This window comes from Lepus europaeus, chromosome 12, assembly GCF_033115175.1.
Source record: "Lepus europaeus isolate LE1 chromosome 12, mLepTim1.pri, whole genome shotgun sequence".
NCBI lineage: Eukaryota > Metazoa > Chordata > Mammalia > Lagomorpha > Leporidae > Lepus > Lepus europaeus.
The window spans coordinates 76,037,326-76,056,661 of NC_084838.1; the positions used below are offsets into that span (position 1 = coordinate 76,037,326).

General features: G+C 44.2%; 1 protein-coding gene across 2 annotated transcripts in view; it reads left to right on the plus strand.

Moving 5' to 3' along the window:
• Positions 1-19,336, plus strand: part of PIP5K1B (phosphatidylinositol-4-phosphate 5-kinase type 1 beta) — a 324,487-nt gene that overhangs the window by 228,039 nt on the left and 77,112 nt on the right. For both annotated transcript variants that reach the window (XM_062207066.1, XM_062207065.1), the window contains 4 exons: positions 11,734-11,945; positions 13,583-13,666; positions 13,818-13,866; positions 17,004-17,088. In XM_062207066.1, coding sequence (XP_062063050.1) covers positions 11,734-11,945; positions 13,583-13,666; positions 13,818-13,866; positions 17,004-17,088 — 430 coding nt within the window. The remainder of the gene's footprint in view (positions 1-11,733; positions 11,946-13,582; positions 13,667-13,817; positions 13,867-17,003; positions 17,089-19,336) is intronic.

A 19,336-nucleotide genomic window follows, 5' to 3' on the forward strand; every position in this document is an offset into this window, starting at 1 on the left:
CTGGTGGCAGAGGCCAGTAGAAGCCCATCACCTGCATCATGGTGTGAAGTGGAGGAGCAGTACTGTCAATGCTCAAACACAAGGAGATACAAGGCAGCAAACCCGCAGCTGGCCAGAGTGGGGGCTCCACAGCCTGGGAAGAACTTCCAGAATCTAGTGAGGGGCTGAGCTGCAGAAACTTGAGAAGTATTTGCTTGTTTCTAGTGCCTAGGAAAATGTTGCACAGGAAATGATTCAGAAATAGGCATTGTGGCACATTTGTTGCACAGCTCATGGTGTATCTGTCAGACACGACCTTAAGGTCGCTGGGAACACTTTCAAAGGGTAAAGTTAGTTTAGTTTTATAGGACATTCTTTTTCTTTTTTTACTTAATTAATTATTTTTATTTAAAAGGCAGAGAGAGAGATCAATCTTCCATTTGCTGGTTCAATCCCCAAATGCTTGCAATAGCCAAGGCTGGGTCACGCTGAAGCCAGGAGCCCAGAATTCAGTCCAGGTCTCCCACAAAGGAGAAAGAGACTGAAGTACTTGAACCATCATCTGGTGCCTCCTGTGCTGCACATTAGTAGAAAGCTTGGTCGGAACTGGAGCAGATGGGACTTGAACCTGCCATGGGATGCCAGCTCAGGGCCATCCCATCCATTAAGTGCAGTGAAGTGAATCGGTCACGGTGAAGCCAACTAGAAGATATAAAGTCAGAAGGACTTGGCATTTTAACATAAGTTGTTACCTTTAAAATGCTTTTAAAATAACTAATTAAGACATCTTTATTTGTAGGGACCAATTATCTATAAAGAAAAAATTATAAAATCCATTCAGTATAGGAAGTTGATGAACAAATAAATATATGTGTGGATACAAAATCTTTTAAAATGATGGATGGCTACTTCTAATGGTATAAGGTATACTCTATCATTCTGAGCTCACAATGTGAACAGAACAGCCTTGGCACGGGTTAATCCAGCATTGTCCAGAGTTCTGAATCACTACATTAGACACTGTAAAAAAACACGTTATTGTCAAACAGGGCTAAGGATATACTGTTTATTCACTCTGCTGTGCTAGCCAGGACCGCTCATCTTGTCACAGCAGGTATTTCCTCTGTATTACATTAGCAAAGTGCACTTGGAGCACCATTGAAGAAATGAAATTAAAAAGGCAGCATTGAGTTCTAACTGGTTGGACATACAAGTGATTCTGGAGCTCACCTCTGTGAGCGGTGACAACTCTTGTGGAAAGACACACCCTTGGATTCATGTTTCTGGGAATGTCTGCTGAGCAGACAACATTTTGACTTTTCTTATATTAATGCAAATGTCTTTCACAAATCACTACCTCCCTGTTCAAGGACAACTCAGTGTTCTATGAGAGTCCTTCAAAAAGTTCATGGAAAAAGGAAGTAAAAGATGAGCTTATGGGGTCGGTGCCGTGGTGCAATAGGTTGATCCTCCACCTGTGGCTCTGGCATCCCATATGGGCGCTGGTTCGAGTCTGGCTGCCCTGCTTCCGATCCAGCTCTCTGCTATGGCCTGGGAAAGCAGTGGAGGATGGCCCAAGTCTTTGGACCCCTGTACCTGCATGGGAGACCTGGAGGAAGCTCCTGGCTCCTGGCTTTGGATCGGCATAGCTCCAGCCGTTGCGGCCATTTGGGAATTGAACCAACGTAAGGAAGACCTTTCTCTCTGTCTGTCCCTCTCATTGTCTATAACTCTACCTCTCAAATAAATAAAGTCTTTTTAAAAAATGGATATAAATTGGAAAAAAATGAGCTTATTTTGGTTCACAATGGTTTTGAAGCTCGTGTAGTTTTTTTCATAATGCACATTCTTCTAAACTTTTTGAAGACCCCCCAAAGACATGTATTATACAATTTGTTGCCCCCAGATACTACTTTTTATCTCCCGGTTCTCTTTTCCATGAACTTTTTGAGATACTCACATATAGATGAGTCACAGAAATGACTCAGGCTCTCGATACATGTTCCTGTGAGTTCCACGTTTTGTTAATGTGGTTGTTCTTTAGCTCTTCCTTCAAAGAATTATCAGGTCAGGTGGGTATAGATCACAGTAAGCTTCTCGCTTTGAATACTTTGAATGACGTTCCCAGTATACTGGATTTTCTTTTGATCCGTGCCTTCCCTAGCCCATCAGCAGCAGAGAGAATGGTGAGTTAACTCTCAAGAGGCACAAAGATACATTTCACCTAAGCATTTCAAAGCCCTGTATTTAGCATTAATTGGGGAAAATCTCATATACAGAACTGGACAGGATTTACAGTGAGTCCGCCTGTCCCCATCTTCCACAGTTTTTAATTCTTAGCAAATCTCATCTTCCTTCCCTGCCTTCTTCCCCCCGTACTTTGAAGCACTGCTAGACATCATAGTATTTTCTTCATTGTTTAGCAGGAATCCCTAAAAGCTAAGGACTCCCTAAAAGAAACTATAATACCACTGTCATACATTTAAAATATTAGTAGTACTTACTGATAATCAAATAGTGTTCCAATTTCTAATTCAGATGCAACTTCTTTTAATTTGGGTTAGGATTTAAATAAAGTCAACTTCTTCCTTCTCCTTGTACATCTTATGTTTTCATTTGGAAGTAGTTGTTGAAAAAATTTTGTTAATTATCCCAGAGTCTGGATTTTGCTGACTGCATCCATGGTTTTGTGTAACATTTCCCCCTCTCTTCCACTTCTTTTATAAATTGGTTGTTGGATCTGGGGATTTGGTCTGGTTAAGGTCTGACTTCCTCCTGGTGCCCTCTCCCATTGTGAGGCCCAGAATGTCAGAATGTCTTTCTGTGATGTGAAGATCTAAACTTTTGATAACCACACTGACTAGATCTATTCATTCATTAAGGTTTATAAAATGAGGATATTCAAATGTTATCGTATATTAGAATTCTCCAGGAATTTTTAAACAAGAGAATGCCTGGCATATAGTAGATGCCCAATAATATATTCATTTGAGTGGGTTAATTGTCATAAGAGACCTGTGACAGGGAGGTTATTAGAAAGCTTGCTTGGAGGCCAATATCATGGCATAGCAGGTTAAGCCACTGCCTTTGACACCAGCACCCATATGGATGCCAGTTCGATTCCTGGCTGCTCCACTTCCCATCCAACTCCCTGCTAATGGCCTGGGAAAAGCAGTGAAAGAGGACTCAAGTGTTGGGCTACTGCTACCCATGTAGGAGACCTGAAAGAAGTTCCTGGCTCCTGGGTTTGGTCTGGCACAGCCCTGGCTGTTGGGATCATCTGGGGAGTGAACCAGCAGATGTAATATTTCTTTGTCTCTCTCTCTCCTCTCTCCCTGTAACTCTGCCTTTCAAATAAATAAATATTAAAAAAAGAAAAAATTAAAAATAAAAACTTAAAGGACCCAGGGATTTAGCATCTCTCTCCCTGCTAGCATTGTCATCTGTCTCCATTCTGCATCAGGCATCATTTGCAGACGATGGATTTGTCTTTACTGTTCTCCGGAGCTTCTGTGCTGGCTGCCACATCACAGCTACTTTGGATACATCTGATGATCATTGTTTCTGAATCTGTTGCTAACTTAACCTGATATTGCTGTCAGAGACCAGGAAAGTTCAGCAGCTGTGTTCCGTCTTAGGGACAAGATGTGTCCTGTCCGTGGGCCAGCACACAGCATTCTTTGAGTGACTGAAGAGTCTTTGCTGTTGACACAGCCCATCACGTGCTATCCTTGCAAAAGTTTCCTAACGAGAAGTACGAAACTTGTGGTTCAACCTCGTGTATGGCAAAACAGACGTGCCTTCAATCTGCCATGTAACTGTGTCCCACTAAACAGAAATGAAAGAATCTCGGTGTATATCAGCTTGATTTCTGCCCTTGACAGTGTATATAAAATACCTGTGGGGTGGGTGCAATTGAAAACACTGTGGACTCCGTTTTTCTGACAACATGGAGTACATAATCACAGTAAATATTTTCAGGGCTGAAAACTTAACAGGCATTGTGACCTTGATGCCCAAGATTTTTTAAATTTATTTTTTAAGATTTATTTGATTTATTTGAAAGAGTTAGAGAGAGAGTGAAGTCTTCCATCTTCTGGTTCATTCCCCAAACGGCTGTAATGGCCAGAGATGAGCTGATCAGGAACCAGGAATTTCTTCCAGGTCTTCCATGTAGGTGCAGGGGCCCAAGGACCTGGGCCATCCACTGCTGCTTTCCCAAGCACATTAGTAGGGAACTGGATTGGAAGTGGAACAGCCAGGACTCAAACCAGTGCCAATATGGGATGCCAACACTTGAGGCAGGGACTTTAACCCTCTGCACCTCAGTGCCAGCCCCAGGCACTGAGTTTTTATACTTAAGATGTAAGGCACTGTTGTATTACACTTGACTCTCCTTGCTGGTGTTTTGGTTTTCACTTGCTTATGAATGTGGAAGGCTGTGTAAGAGGTGGCATTCCTACCTTGCTCAGCACATAGCAGGAAGTGCAAAATAAGACTTTGTTGCACTGAATGGTCTTGAAGGACAGAGACAGGACCTGGGGCTGGGTTTTACACCACAGAGGGATGCTGGTCATACACTTGGGTTTTCAGAGAGCACACTAACAACAGTCATATTTGAGCAGACAGGATCTTCCGAAAGAAACAACATGAGCCTAAGCACCAGGGCTCACAGCACATGCCAAGAGGTAATTATGGAATTGGAGTTTGCAATTGAACTAGAGATTATTAAGGAATTGGGCTAGCCTGCGGGGTGTCTTAGACTGCGCTTAAAGAACAAGAAGATATAGCCTGGGGCCTCCAATGTTATACTGAGGCCTTGGCACCAACAGACTGAAGGCTTTGAGTGGGGGTGTGATGAGAGCTTGGCAAGCAAGCAGGAAAACTTCCGAGAGGGAAGAGAGGGAAATAGAAATGCAGACGTTACAGAGGAGGGAGGTTCTGCCCAGCGCAGCACCAGGGCTGGGCAGCCTAATGCCAGAAAGAGGAGCCCTGGAGCCTGCAACCCACATTAGGCTGATTTTAAATGAAATGGAGAGTTGAGGAGAGAGAACTGCTCTGGGGTGATGTCGGAGTTTAGGCTTCAGCATGGCTGTGTGAAGAAGCTTAGAAGTGTCCACGAGGCCACGGCTTAGCCATGAGGTCAGACCAAAGAGCACAGTGAGGAGTTACCTGTGGAAAGACGGTCACTGGCGTCTGCCACTGTTGGCCTGCACTCCCCTCATCTCCTTGGTTCAAGAATTGGCATCTCCTGCCTGGACTGCGGAAATAATCCCTCATCAAAAGTAGGTGCCTCGGGGCCGGCGCTGTGGCATAGCGGGTGAAGCCACTTGCAGTGCCAGCATCCCATATGGGTGCTGGTTCAAGTCCCGGCTGCTCCACTTCCAATCCAGCTCTCTGCTGTGGCCTGGGAAAGCAGTAGAAGATGGCCCAAGTCCCTGGGCCCTTGCACCCTTGATGGAGACCCAGAGGAGGCTCGTGGCTTCTGTCTTCCAATAAGCACAGCTTTGGCTGTTGCGGCCACTGGGGAGCGCACCAGTGGAATGAACCTCTCTCTGTTTCTCCTTCTCTCTCTGTGTAACTCTGACTTTCAAATAAATAAATAAAAATTTTTTAAAAAGTGATTTCATAAAAAAAAGTAGTTGCCTCTTGTAGTGAGTCTCCACAGCACCTTGATATTTCTTCCTAGGCTTTTATTACAATTTATAATTCAGGCTTGCGTGATTTGGAGGAAGAGAAAATGCTGTGTTTGCCCCCAGAAGATCCAGCCCAGCAGTGCCTGGCACAAACTAAATGCTCAAACTTTTTTTTTTTCCAACAAGACAGTCAATGAATATTGCCATGCAAAGGCAGAGAAAGAAAAGTGGTGAAGAGAGAACTCTCATGAATGCCTGTAGGTTTTAGAAGGAAAGACAAATAGCAAGACCAGGAACCAAGAGGAGGCAGGGCACAGTGGCTTAAGGGGAAGGGGGATTCTGCAGGTGCTTTCTGTGTGCCTAGGACTTGTCATGGATTAGCCCAGTTACTCTTCATAGTCACTCTGTTAGTAGAAATCCCTCTTCTCTCTGTTTTCCAGAAAGGTTAGATACTTTGCCCAAGGACAGAAGGGGGAGTTACGAGTCAAAGCGAGGCACCTGGCTCTGGACCAGTCTTGGGCTGCGTGCAGTCACTCTGGCTGGGGCTGGCCTCGAAGGTGACAGTTTTCATGGCCTAAGGAGTGGGGTATTGAAGTAAAAGGAAAAGGTTTACCAGCCTGTTGATGAGGAGGGCAGCACAGAGGGAGGATAGCAGTACCTTCGTGCTGAGTGTGAGTATCTGCCTCACTCGGAGCCCGAATCTGCAGGAACTGGGGACATTCCTCATGTGTCCCAGCCATGAGAACCTGTGCAAGACGTTCTGATTTCACCAGTGCTTTTGGATCATGCCTCCTAGCAGCTGCTTTGACGTTGACTTTGTTTTTCCTACATTCTAGTGTTGCAGTTGACTTAAAATAGCCCTTAATGGTGAAGGGTGACAAAAATCTGACTTTGGGAATAACAAATGCTGCAGTACTCCAAGTTGTCAGTTTTACACAGTTCTGTGAATCACTCCTGTTTTTTTCTTTGGGGAGGTACAATCCTGCCAAAACTAGGTGGAAGAGCACCTGTATTTGCATCATAACCCAGGTTTCGAGTCGCAAAAGCGCAGGTACTGAATGTACCAGCAACAGAGAGGTCAGGCAGGTGTTCTGGAAGTAGACGTGTGTCTGGAGGACAGAACGGCCCCACTGGTGCCTGTCGTGTTGCAGAAGGGTCAGAAGGAGCTGTTGTTTCAGTTCCCCCTGAAAGCTCATGCATGCAAAAAAATTTTTGGCACTTTTATCAATTCCTTTAATGAAAGGACTGGGAGGATGTGAATAACAGCACTATTTTGTTCCTAATTGATGCAGATCTTAAAAACATGTGACTGAAATCTGTTCCCAGAATTTTTCATTATGGAAGTCTTTAAATTGAATTTAAAATATATGCGTGTATATTTATCTTTTTCTTCCTTAATTTTTTTTTTGGTGGATGGTGATTTTGTCTGGCCACAAAAACTCAGTGGCAAATGTTTCGCACCGTGGGAACAGGACTTATTTTTAAGCCTTTCACTCTGGAAGTAGGAGTGTGGTTCTCCTGGGGACATTTCAGCATTCTTCCAGGATGCTGATGATCTAATTTAAGAGGACAGAGAAAATGAATCTCTTTAAAAGTTTCCTATTGCTTTTTTTATTAAGTTAATTCCATCTTAAAATTTCTTCTTTTTTTAAAAAAAAATAAACCAGGCCAAACATTTCAGCACCTAAAGCACCAGGATGCTCGTCCAGTAGTTAGAGTTGAACCCCAGCCTGCCTTCATGTCGCTTGTGAAATACACAGGATCTCTGTGGCCTGTCCATTGTCAGTAAAAGAGAAGGAGTATAATCCAGACGGCTCAAGTTGAAGGGTGGGCATTTGGCGAAGTGATCAAGATAATGCTTGGGTTGTCCACATCCCATATTGGAGTGCCTGAGTTGGAGCCTCGCCCCTGCCCTCCACTCCTGCTTCCTGCCAAGATGCACCTGGAGAGGCAGCAGGGGATGGCTTCAGCACTTGCACCCCCGCCACCTATGTGCGAGACTCTAAGGAAGTTTCCAGCCCCCGCTTTGAGCTCAGCCTAGCCCTAGCTGTTGCAGGCTTTAAGGGAATGAGCTGGTAGATAAGAAGAATCTGTCTCAAATAAATACTTAAAGCTTAAAAAAAAAAAGTTTATCTATTTGAAAGGCAGAATTAAAGAGAGAGAGAGACAGACAGAAATCTTCCATCTACTGATTCACTACCCAAATGGCTGCAATGGTCAGGGTTTGGCCAGGCTGAAGCCAGGAGCCAGGAGCTTCTGGGTCTCCCATGTGCATGCAGGGGCCCATCTGCTGCTGCTTTTCTCAGCATACTAGCAGGAAACTGGATTGGAAGTAGAGCAGTAGGGACACGAACCTGCATGCATTTGGGATGCCAGCATCTCAGGCAGTGGCTTAACCCACGGTGCCTCAATACCAGCCTTCTTAAAACTATTTCCCAAGAAGGATTTATTTCTGTATGCTTTGTAGAGGAAAATGAAATAAATATGATGGTGTCAGGAATGCCTTTAAATCTTTACTACCCTGAACTCAAGCCAGTGGTTTCTTGATGCGTGTCAGGAGCACTCCCAACATTGCTGGAGTATGATTAGAACTTGCTTTTGGGGCCGGCGCGGTGGTGCAGTAGGTTAATCTTCCACCTGCAGTGCCAGCATCCCATATGGGTGCCAGTTTGAGTCCCAGCTGCTCCACTTCCAATCCAACTCTTTGCTATGGCCTAGGAAAGCAATAGAAGATGGCCCAAGTCCTTGAGCCTCTGCACCCACGTGGGAGACCCAGAAGAAACTCCTGGCTTCTGGCTTCTGGCTTCGGATCAGTGCAGCTCCAGCTGTTGCGGCCAATTGGAGAGTGAACCAGAAGACCAACCTCCCTCCCTCCCACCCCCGCCTCCTCTCTGTGTGTAACACTGACTTTTAAATAAATAAATAAATCTTTAAAAAAAAGAAAAAAAAATCTTGCTTTTGAGACCAGTTCTCTGCTTTGAAGGAAACATTTACAAATTGGTGCTTTGGGCTGTGCAGGGCACAAGGATGTTTTTTTTCCAGTTGTAAATGGGCTGTTCCCACATCCAGGTTATAGCACAGTCATTCTATAGCCCTTTGGCCAGAATCACTGTATTGTCAGCCAAGCAGGTGATATCATCAGGAACTCACACACCCAGAGCTTTTAAAGGAATCAGAACTTGCCAAAATGACACTAGTGAGCAGGCTACAAACAACAGGCTTTTGTTTTGTTTTGAGGGTTCTTGATATGGAGTCGGGGGAGGCTTCTTGGTGGATTTTTGCTGCTTACTTGAAGCTGAAGCCTGGAGTCTCTCACAGTAGGGTCAGCATGAGTCCCTGTGTGTTATAATTACGTTGACAGTATGTAGCATTTGCTGGATGGGTTACTTTATACCAGAAGCTTTCCCAGTAGCTTGCCTGCAGCCCGGGATTTGTTTCACAGACTCCTATACAGCAAGTGCTGTTCCTGGCATCCTTTACAGGTGAGGAAGCTGAGGCACGGGGAGTGCTGTAACCCACCCCCGGCTGCAGCACCGGGCCTTTGTTCCCTCCAGCAGTCTCTCTGAGGAGTGGGAGTGGAGGCATTGCGCTGATGGTGGTTGTGATGGAAGAGCTGAGAAAGCTGGATGGGTGCTGCTCCTCAGCCACCATTTCCGTGGGATCCAGAATCACAGATGACTAAGACCCTCCTCTTGCCTGTTTCTGTGTGAAGAAAGCACCCAGTATCCACGAGTGTTGTGAGGGTCTGGGTTCTGGGAACCCCTAACACAAAATAGTGCTGTTGTCTTCCACGGTCTGTGCTATTCTGTGGTGGGGTGAGGCGTTGATATCCCTCCCTAGAGAAACAGCTATGGGAAATGACAGTGGTAAGGGCTGTTACCTGTCACCCCTCCCTTCCTCTTCCAGTCTTTTAACTTTTTTTTTTTTCTTCATTTTATTTGAAAGGCAGAGAAATAGTAAGGGAGACAAACAAATGGGAAGAGATCTGCTGTCCATTGTTTCCCAAGTACTTGAAACAGCCAGGGCTGGGCCAGGGTGAAGCGAGGAGCACAGGATCCAGCTACCTGAGCCATCATCTGCTAACCTCTTAGGGTACACATTAGCAAGAAGCTGGGTTAGAAGCAGAGTAGCAGGAACTTGAAACAAGCACTCTGATATAGGACACTTAACCAGTGCCCCAAACACCTGTCCTCCTCCTCCTTGGTTGAGGGAGGTTGGCCACATGTTACCAGACTATTCTCACATCACTTGGGTTTGAAAATTACTGGGCCTGAGCCTCTTAAATAATAAGGATCTACACCAGCTCTTGCCTGCCTCCTTCCTGACAGTAACTCAGGGTATCCAAAGATGGGGAGGGGAATCGAACATTCTGGAATAATTGATACCCATTTGCAGCTCACTTCTCATTGATGGCAAAGATGCCCAAGAAAGACCTGGGGATGACAGTGTGTTTTGAAGCTACGAAGTCTGTAGTTCACAAAGTCTTCTATCAGAGAACATACATGAAGTGGCATCCATGTGTATTTGAGACCGTGGGCCCGATCCCTCTTTAGTACATCATAAATATGTGATCACAAAGTGGTTGATCTGAGGGAAAATGAGAAGCCTAAGAAGTTGTGGGTGTTTGATCCCTGCTTAAACAATTGTCTAAAGATTGTGATCCTCTAAGCCATTTCTGAGCTAGGGTCTGGGGACTGGTTGTCACCTTAGTTCAGAGGTACCTGTTCTGCCAGTCAGGGTCATCTTACTTTCAGGGCTGTTGTGATTTCCTGGGCAGATTTGTGTGAGAAATGCAAAATATTAAGTCCACTTAGGAGACAGTGTTTGGTGCAGTGGTTAAGACATCATTTGGGACAACTGTGTCCCATATCAAGGTGTCTGGGTTCAAGTTCTAGCTCTGCTTCCATTTCCAGCTTCCTGCTAATGTGAGCCCTGAGAGGCAACAGGCGATGGCTCAAGTAGTTGGATCCCTGCCACCCAAGTGAAAGACCCGGACTGAGTTCAAAGCTCTTGCCTTTCAGCCTGACCTACGCCTGGCTATTGCCAGCAGTTGAAGAATGACCTGACAGATTGGAGCTTTCTTTTTACCTGTCTCTCTGCCTTTCAAATAAAATAATTCATTAAAATCAGGAGACAAAATAAGATTAATAAGCACTTTTTTTGAAAGTCCATTGTAGGGAAGAATCATACAAATTAGTAGAAAAAGAATTTTATCAGTGTAGCACCCAGTTTTCAGGCTTTGTTCTTGAACATTCTTCCTTCACCCAAGAGGGGTCCTGGTGTGTATCTCCCACCTGGACACTGAGGCCACCGGGACGGACTCTCGTCCAGGCCTTGGCTCCTGTCATCTTCCTTTAGGAGCACTGCTGTCTCCTTTGTCTGGCCATAGCCAACTATTTTTAATCCCCTCACTTCCCCACTGTCTGCTGAGTGGCTCATTAAGTATTAAGTACTGTTCTTTTCTGAGATCGTGTATTTTAAAAGACTTGCTGTAGGGAACTGATTGGCACCTTTGAAAGATAGGCTTTGAAAAAGTGACCCCAGAACCCCAGCAAGATCACGATTTTGAGGACAGAATCCAGGCAGAAACAGACTCTGCCGCTGAGTCTTCATCCCGAGGAGGCTACAAGCCCATGGACACTGAGGGTCCAGTGCTGAACAGTGTGGACGCCATAGTTGATCTCTTGGGTCCCTGTCACTTATGTGTGCTGTGCTGTTGAGCAAATTACTTTACTCCTCTGTATAAAAACACAGACAGCACTAGCACCTGAGTCGGGGGGTTATTGTGAGGATTAAATCCAAGTCAGCCACTCAGCCCCTGGCCCACGGAGAATAATGGATAAATACTGCCAGGGAGATGGTCGTGAGCCATTGAGTAAAGATGTGCTTGCTTTGGACTTGCATAAACGCCTCGTCTTGCAGCCCTGTGATCATCCTTCGTGCGTGTGGCCTGGTAATAACCTTAAGTGTTTTATTTTGATTTTTCCTATTTTTCCTCTATCAGCCACGCCTGGGCCGGATGCAGGAGCTGTGTGTCTGCAGCTCCAGAGCTCTTGATTCTGGGCCCCTGGGTTTACAGAGCATTTGGGTTGACTGGCCTCCTACTGCTGTTTCTCAGGTGCTGGAGAGCTTCAAGATTATGGACTATAGCCTTTTGCTGGGGATCCACGTCTTGGACCATTGCCTTAAAGAGAAAGAAGAGGAGACCGCACAGAACATGCCGGATGCTAAGCGGCCCGGCATGCAGAAGGTCCTCTACTCGACAGCCATGGAATCCATCCAGGGTCCAGGGAAGTCTGGAGATGGCATCATCACAGAGAACCCAGACACGTAAGCGCAGCCACACGGCCACCCCTTCTGGTGACAGCCCACGCCACTGGGCAGTGACGGGCATCTTGTCTCCCTAGGGTGGCACTCTGGGAATAGATTCCCACGTGGTGCTAAAATGGGTTAAGCTGGCCTTCATTTCTCTTCCTCTGTGGATGACTAGATAGGTGTCATTTCCTGAGTTATTATTCCTCTTTATCCCACATGGTTTCTTTTTTTCAAATGACTCCATTTTTTAACAGTGGCCGAAGAAGATGCTTTTAATCCCCATTTACTATGTATTCAGGGTACCAACCACAGGGAGGGAATAAACTTTGAATTTGAATAAGCGTGTATTGAAGCAAGTCCAAGGCGGGAGTGATGCAATTCAGAGCTTTTTATCTGCATAAGGGGATTGATTCTGTTCTAGTCCTGCACCCTGGCAGATGTGGTCTCTCGCCTCTGCCAGATGTAGAAGGAACTGCGGGGTTTATTTGCATATATAAAGTGCGTCTTAACTAACGGGAACAATTACAGCCAAAGGCAGTTACTGAAATGGTTGACTGTGTCAGGAGAGTGTGCTAGCTGAGCAAGGAGACTAAAGGATCATTTTCCAAGGCTCCTCAGATTCTCCAGCAATGACTAAATGGCAGGCGTATTTCACTGCTATGAAGGAAATTGATGCATATTAAACCTTTTTTTAATACTTGCTTGCAAATCCATCTGACTATCCAATAACCAGTTAAACAAATTATTCTATATCGATATGGTGAAGTACTAGGCAGCTATTAAAAATCATATTAGCATTGAATTTGATGAAGTGTTCATTATTTAGCCAATGAAGAATTCAGATTATGAAGCATGATAAATCATCCCCTTTGTAGATGAATAGATCCCACACATAGATACGAGAAAGGTATAGCACACGTTATGCATCCCAAGGATGGATTTTTTTTTCTTTTGTGCCCTGTGTATTTTATTAAAAATTCTTACAAAATATACTGTGGTTTTGATTAGAAAATGTGTTACATTTTAAAAAAGCAATATTGTATAATGTTCTAAAAATTCTTATTCATAGATTTAAAGTAGAAATAATTTTTCATAAGTTTTTTAAAATTTATTTAAGAGATAGAAAGGTCTTCCATTCATTGGTTCACTCCCCAAATGGCCGCAATGGCCAGAGATAGACTGATCTGAAGCCAGGAGCCAGGAGCTTCTTCCAGGTCTCCCATGTGGGTGCAGGGGCCCAAGCACTTAGGCCATCCCCTGCTGCCTTCCCAGGAGAGAGCTAGATCGGAAGAGGAGCAGCCAGGACATGAACTGGTGCCCATATGGGATACCAGTGGTGCCGGCAGAGGTTTAGCCTGCTCTGCCACAGTGCTGGCCCCTAGAGTAGGAATCATTTTTACACCGGATCCTTCCCATTTGCTCTTTAGAGCTGACAGCCATGCTCTTCTCCAGTGTGGGCAGTACATCATTCTGGATTCCCAGGGAAATTTTCACTGAAGCCAAAGCGGGGAGGGGGAGGATGAAAGAGGAGATGGCAAAAAATTCTTAAGGGTCTGTTTTTATTTTTAGTCTGTTTATTAGAAATGACTGTTTAGCTTTCTATTCTTAAAACCCATACATGATAAAATATTTTCTTCTTCCTCTGTCAACAGAATGGGAGGCATTCCAGCCAAAAGCCATAAGGGAGAAAAGCTGCTTTTGTTTATGGGCATTATTGACATTCTCCAATCATATAGGTAGGACACTTGGGGGCATCACCTTTAATTACTCTACAAGGAAATATTAATTGTTCTAATCAAGGAAAAGATTAATTTCACAATGAATCTGAAAATTCACCATGTGGGAGCACTTTCACACACTCATTGTGATTGTTCTATTTACGTTTAGGTTAATGAAGAAGCTAGAACATTCCTGGAAAGCTCTCGTGTATGACGGGGTGAGTGGCTTCTGCTCCTTGTTCAGCTCCTCAGAGACTGCAGAGTGTGTCTAGAAATCTGAGTCACTAGACTGGAAGAGGAGAGCAAATGAAGATCTTTAGAAACTCAAGATCTTAGATTAGTGGGTTGGTTGAAATCAAAGAACAAAGACAACATAAATCTGAATGGCCATTGAGACAGCTGCCAGGCAGCTGAGTGGGTATGGAGAGGCCAGGAAAACAATGCATTTCTACGTGAAATCTTAAAAGAGCCGATCATGAGAGACTGAGGAGAAAAAAGAAGAAAGCTTTGTTCCTAGGTACGGGGGAGATCAATAGGGCAGCTGAGATGAAGCTCCCACACCACCAGACTGGAGAAGTTTGGATCCTGACTTGGATGGATGCAGCCCAGGGCCGGAAGTCTGCACTCGTCCCTTGACGAGCTGGGTCACCTGGGCTTTCTCATCCGTAGCAGGGGCTGCTCATAGTACCCGCCTGATGGGAGGGTGAAATCAAGTGACGCGTGTCAGTGTGCAAACACATGACTAGCAAGTAAGTACCTCAGAGAAAGTGGGCTCTGCAAATCTACGGTATGGGCCTGTATGCACACATTTGCACATGCTCACTGATGGGAAGGTGTCTTGGTTGACATTGTTGAAGAAGTCGATTGTCAAAAAGGAGTCTCTTTCTGTCTGCGCACGCACACACGCGACACTGGATTTCAGCGTCCTGCTGCTGACAGAACGCTCCCTGCCCTAAGCTGTCTCTGTTAATAATTTGAAGTAGCACTTCCAAAAATGACATTGGGCAAAGATGTGGTGGCACATATCCTTTTCAGAGGTTGGCAGACACAGGATGAATGGTAGATGTTGTTCTGGTCCTTTCTGGGAAAAGAACGCACCCGGTCTGGGTTCTCTGGAAGACTGTTCTGAACCTGTGGACGTAAAAGAGGAGCGTCATGACTCTTCCGTAGACAGAGGACTGAACTGTGTCCCACAGTCCCAAGGACACCTGCCAAGCGTGAGGCAAGAGTTAACAGTTTAATCCAATCCAACTCTAAGTAATTAGTAGTTAATTCAATGTAACAGGAGTCATCCCTTAGCCTGGTATCCCAGCCTCTTCCTACTCTCTGCTCACCTCATTACTTGGAGATAAAGCCAGAACACATCTTTTATGTAGATGTCACTGTGGTGTTAGGGTTGTATTGTTTGTGTCCCCATTGTTTGTAAAAGAGGAGCGTGGTGACTCTTCCGTAGACAGAGGACTGAACTGTGTCCCACAGCAGCTTCACAGATTGTTTCCAAGAATCAGCCTCAGCCTTGCTCAAAGCAGAGATTTCCCTTAGGAGAAGGTCAAGATAGTGGGTTACTTTTATTTTTCCTGCCTGCTAAGAAAGGTAGGGACGACATAGTACCTCCCACATAGAAGGCAGAGAGAATAAACACCCTGTGTCATTCACTTACTTTTTAAAAAATCAGCTACTGAGATGCAATTCACATGATCATACAAGTCAGTCATTTAAAGTCTGCATTCCACTTGTTTCTTTTGTATTTACCAAGTTGTGCAACCATCACCACAGTGAATTCTGGAATATTTTCATCATCCAGAAGCAGATGCTCCACAACTCCATAACTCCATGCCCCATGCCCCCTGCTTTTAAAGACAACTTCAGATCATCGCTAGCAGAAGACACTGCTCTTCTGGATAGCTTGATCTTGTATTAGCTGTGTGTTTCTAAGGACCCTACTTTGGTCTGTTTAAAACATATTTTCCTCTTTTTTTAATTTAAGAAAATGTCAGTGCTGTTATGTATCTGTGAACTTATAGGCAATACTCAAGACTTAGTTTCTTTACAAACATGGCTCTTATTTGAATAGTGTGTTTTTGAACAAAGAACGGTAATGCAGCTTTGGTCTTGGCCCCAGGGCTGGGTCTTGACCTTCTGTGTAGTGCCTTCAGTCCCTGCATCCCACCAATACTTCCCAATCACTCTACTTGGAAAATGTGTCACTTCAGGCAAAAGCTGCCGGGATTCTTGGAAGAGCGCACCTTAAACTAGTGGTAGATTTCCTGTCACATCCACACACACACACACACACACACCCAGAAATCTAGAGGAAAGTTAGAACACAGCCTAAGAGGGCTTCTGCATGCTGTGTCCTTCATGACATGTGGATTCCAGAGTTGCAGGCGATCCCACCTTAAAGGGACCACAGCTCGCCTAGCACTGCTTCACAGAGGAAGAAACGGAAGCCCGGAGTTGCTGGCTTTCCCCAGCATCACACACCCTGTAGGGTCCCATCTGACACAGAGCCTGGCCACCTGGCTTCTGGTCCTACGTGTATTATTTTCTTAGAACCCTACAGCAGACTTTGTGGTCTCTAAACCTACATTTTTAGAAATTCCCTATTAGAGCCCATGAACCTGGATTCAAAATGGAGGATTGTATATAATAAGTAAGTTTACTGTTTCCACAAATTTGCAGTTTTGATGATTGCCAAACAAACATGAAAAATTGGCACTTTCATCCATCCCCCTTCCTGGATTTATAGTACAGTCCCAAGGACACCTGCCAAGCGTGAGGCAAGAGTTAACAGTTTAATCCAATCCAACTCTAAGTAATTAGTAGTTAATTCAATGTAACAGGAGTCATCCCTTAGCCTGGTATCCCAGCCTCTTCCTACTCTCTGCTCACCTCATTGCTTGGAGATAAAGCCAGAACACATCTTTTATGTAGATGTCACTGTGGTGTTAGGGTTGTATTGTTTGTGTCCCCATTGTTTGTACTTGCCCTTCATTCTGGATGGCATTTGAAGTGCTAGCTACCTGTACCTTTAAACAAACCAACTTAAGAGCCCTCCTGGAGCAGTGTTGTGGATAAGGCTCAGCTGCTTGGATGAACAGAGGAGTCTCTTCTCCGTCTCTCTCCTGCCTCCTTAATGCTCCTTCCAGCCAAGCCTCTGTTGGAATCATCTGTCCCCTCTTTGGCCAGCCCCAGACTGTGGGGCCCCGCGGCACCCAGAGCTTGGCTTTTGCTAACTCGGGGCCTCTGTTGCTTACGATCATTGGCTGGCAGAGATCCAGCAGTACCCGTCTTCCTTCTGACCTGCCCGGATGTGCGCTCCAAGAGGCAAACCTGTGATCCTTTGTCTTTTCAGGACACCGTGTCCGTTCATAGACCAAGTTTTTATGCAGACCGATTCCTTAAGTTTATGAACTCCAGGGTTTTCAAGAAGATCCAAGGTAAGAGTCTTCTGAAAATGCTTTACTTTGAGCAATTGGTTACCGACCTGGTTACGTGTCTTTGTGAGATTTTTGTTGGAAGACCTGGAGCTATTTCTTACCCCATAGTGGTACTCACGTAGTAGTTATTATGGCTCAGTATCTCAGTCCAGGTATTTATGGATCCGTAATCACTGAAGGCCTGTTTTGTGCTGAAAACACAAATAAAATAAAAGCTGTCAATAAACAATAAAAGCTGTCTCATATCCAACCATGCATTTAATAAATATATTATGATACAGTCAAGTAATGGAATAATATACAACCAATACAAATGATACGTTAGAGTTACATTTTGTTCTTCAGATGTGGTTATAGGTCTGTACACCATAGGTGCCCCGCAGACTTCCAATGGGAAATGTAAAACTATTGACAGTGGCTTTTCTCATAGTACACTCTCCAGGATAAGCTGAATGTTAGACCACAAAATGTATCTCTATAAACTTAAAAATATTAAAATCATGCAGAGGATCTTTTCTGATCACAATAGAATCAATCAATAAAAAAACAGAAAATTCACAGATACATGAAAATTAACACACTCTTACAGTACCAGTGGATTACAGAAGAAATCATAGGGGAATTAGAAAAACTCAGAAACAAATGAATGAAACACGCATACCAAAAATTGATGCTGTGCTGCCAAGGCAGTGCTTGGAGGTAGATGTATAGGTGTGAACTCCTGCAGTTAAAAAAAAAGGAAGAAAAAGCTCAAATCAATACCCTAGCTTTAAACCCCAAAGCTAGCAATAGTTATTCCAAATTGGGATATTACATGAAGTCTTATTTTCCTTTTTATAGATAATTAGTTTTCTACCTCAGATATGTGATATTTTATAGTAATTTTTTTAACTATGTGAAAGGGAGAACAGAACTCTATTATACATATATTGTTATTTTAACACTTGGCTCTTCTGTGGTTCAATGATAGCCCAAAGTGTGATAATTTATCCATACTCAAAAAAACCAAAAAAGAAGACTGTTCACATTTTATATTTATATAAGACGGATTTTCTTACAATATTATTTTGAGTTTTCTGTTAATGAGACTAAAATACTTTGATTGTTAAAATACTGGAAAATACAAGAAAATGTCAAGAAAGCAGTGAAAATGTCTTCAAATTCTATAATCCAGAGATATCTACCACTGAAATTTTAATATACTTCCTGCCATTCTTTTTTTTTTTTTTTCTTTGACAGATAGAGTTAGACAGTGAAAAAGAGAGACAGAGAGAAAGGTTTTCCTTCCCTTGGTTCACCCCCAAATGGCCACTGTGGCCGGAGCTACGCCGATCTGAAGCCAGGAGCCAGGTGCTTCCTCCTGGTCTCCCACGTGGGTGCAGGGCCCAAGCACTCGGGCCATCCTTCACTGCACTCCCGGGCCACAGCAGAGAGCTGGACTGGAAGAGGAGCAACCGGGACTAGAACCTGGCGCCCATATGGGATGCCGGCACCGCAGGCGGAGGATTAGCCAAGTAAGCCATGGTGCCAGCCCCCCCTGCCATTCTTTATTTCTGTGTTTTATGTTTCTATCTAAAATATAGCTAAGATGAGCATTGGAGTGCAGTGGGTTGGGCCCTGTTTGAACTCAAACATCCCATATTGGAGTGCCTGGCACTGAGTCCTGCCTCTGCTTCTGAGCCAGCTTCTCACTAACATGACCATGGGAGGCGGCTGAGGATGGCTCAGGTACTTGGGGCCCATGCCAAGTGGGAGACCTGGGTGGAGTTCTCCTGGCCCATGGCTTGTACCTGGCCCAACCCAGCCCAGCACCAGCTATTGTGGGCATTTGGAGAGTGAACCAGTAAATGGAAAATCTTTGTCTTTCTCTCTCTTTCTTTCTTTCTTTCTCTCTCTCTTTCTCTGTCTCTCTCTCTCTCTCTCGTGTGCGTGTATGTGTGTGTGTGTGACTCTGCCTTTCAAATAAAAACTGGTAGTATAATGGTGTACAATTATCTGTTGTCTATTTTTAAGATTATATTTTACATTGTTCCCCATATAATCATATAATTATATATTCTATAGACACCATTTAAAATTTCAATACAGCATTAAAATTATATATGTATATATATAAAATATAGTTTACCCATTCTTTTCAGTACTGGAAGAAGAAACTATGTAGTTTCTCCTTTTTTATTCACATCTAATATTTTTATAAACATCATTTGCAATAAATATTGTGTCCAAACTTAGCACTGTTTCTTTG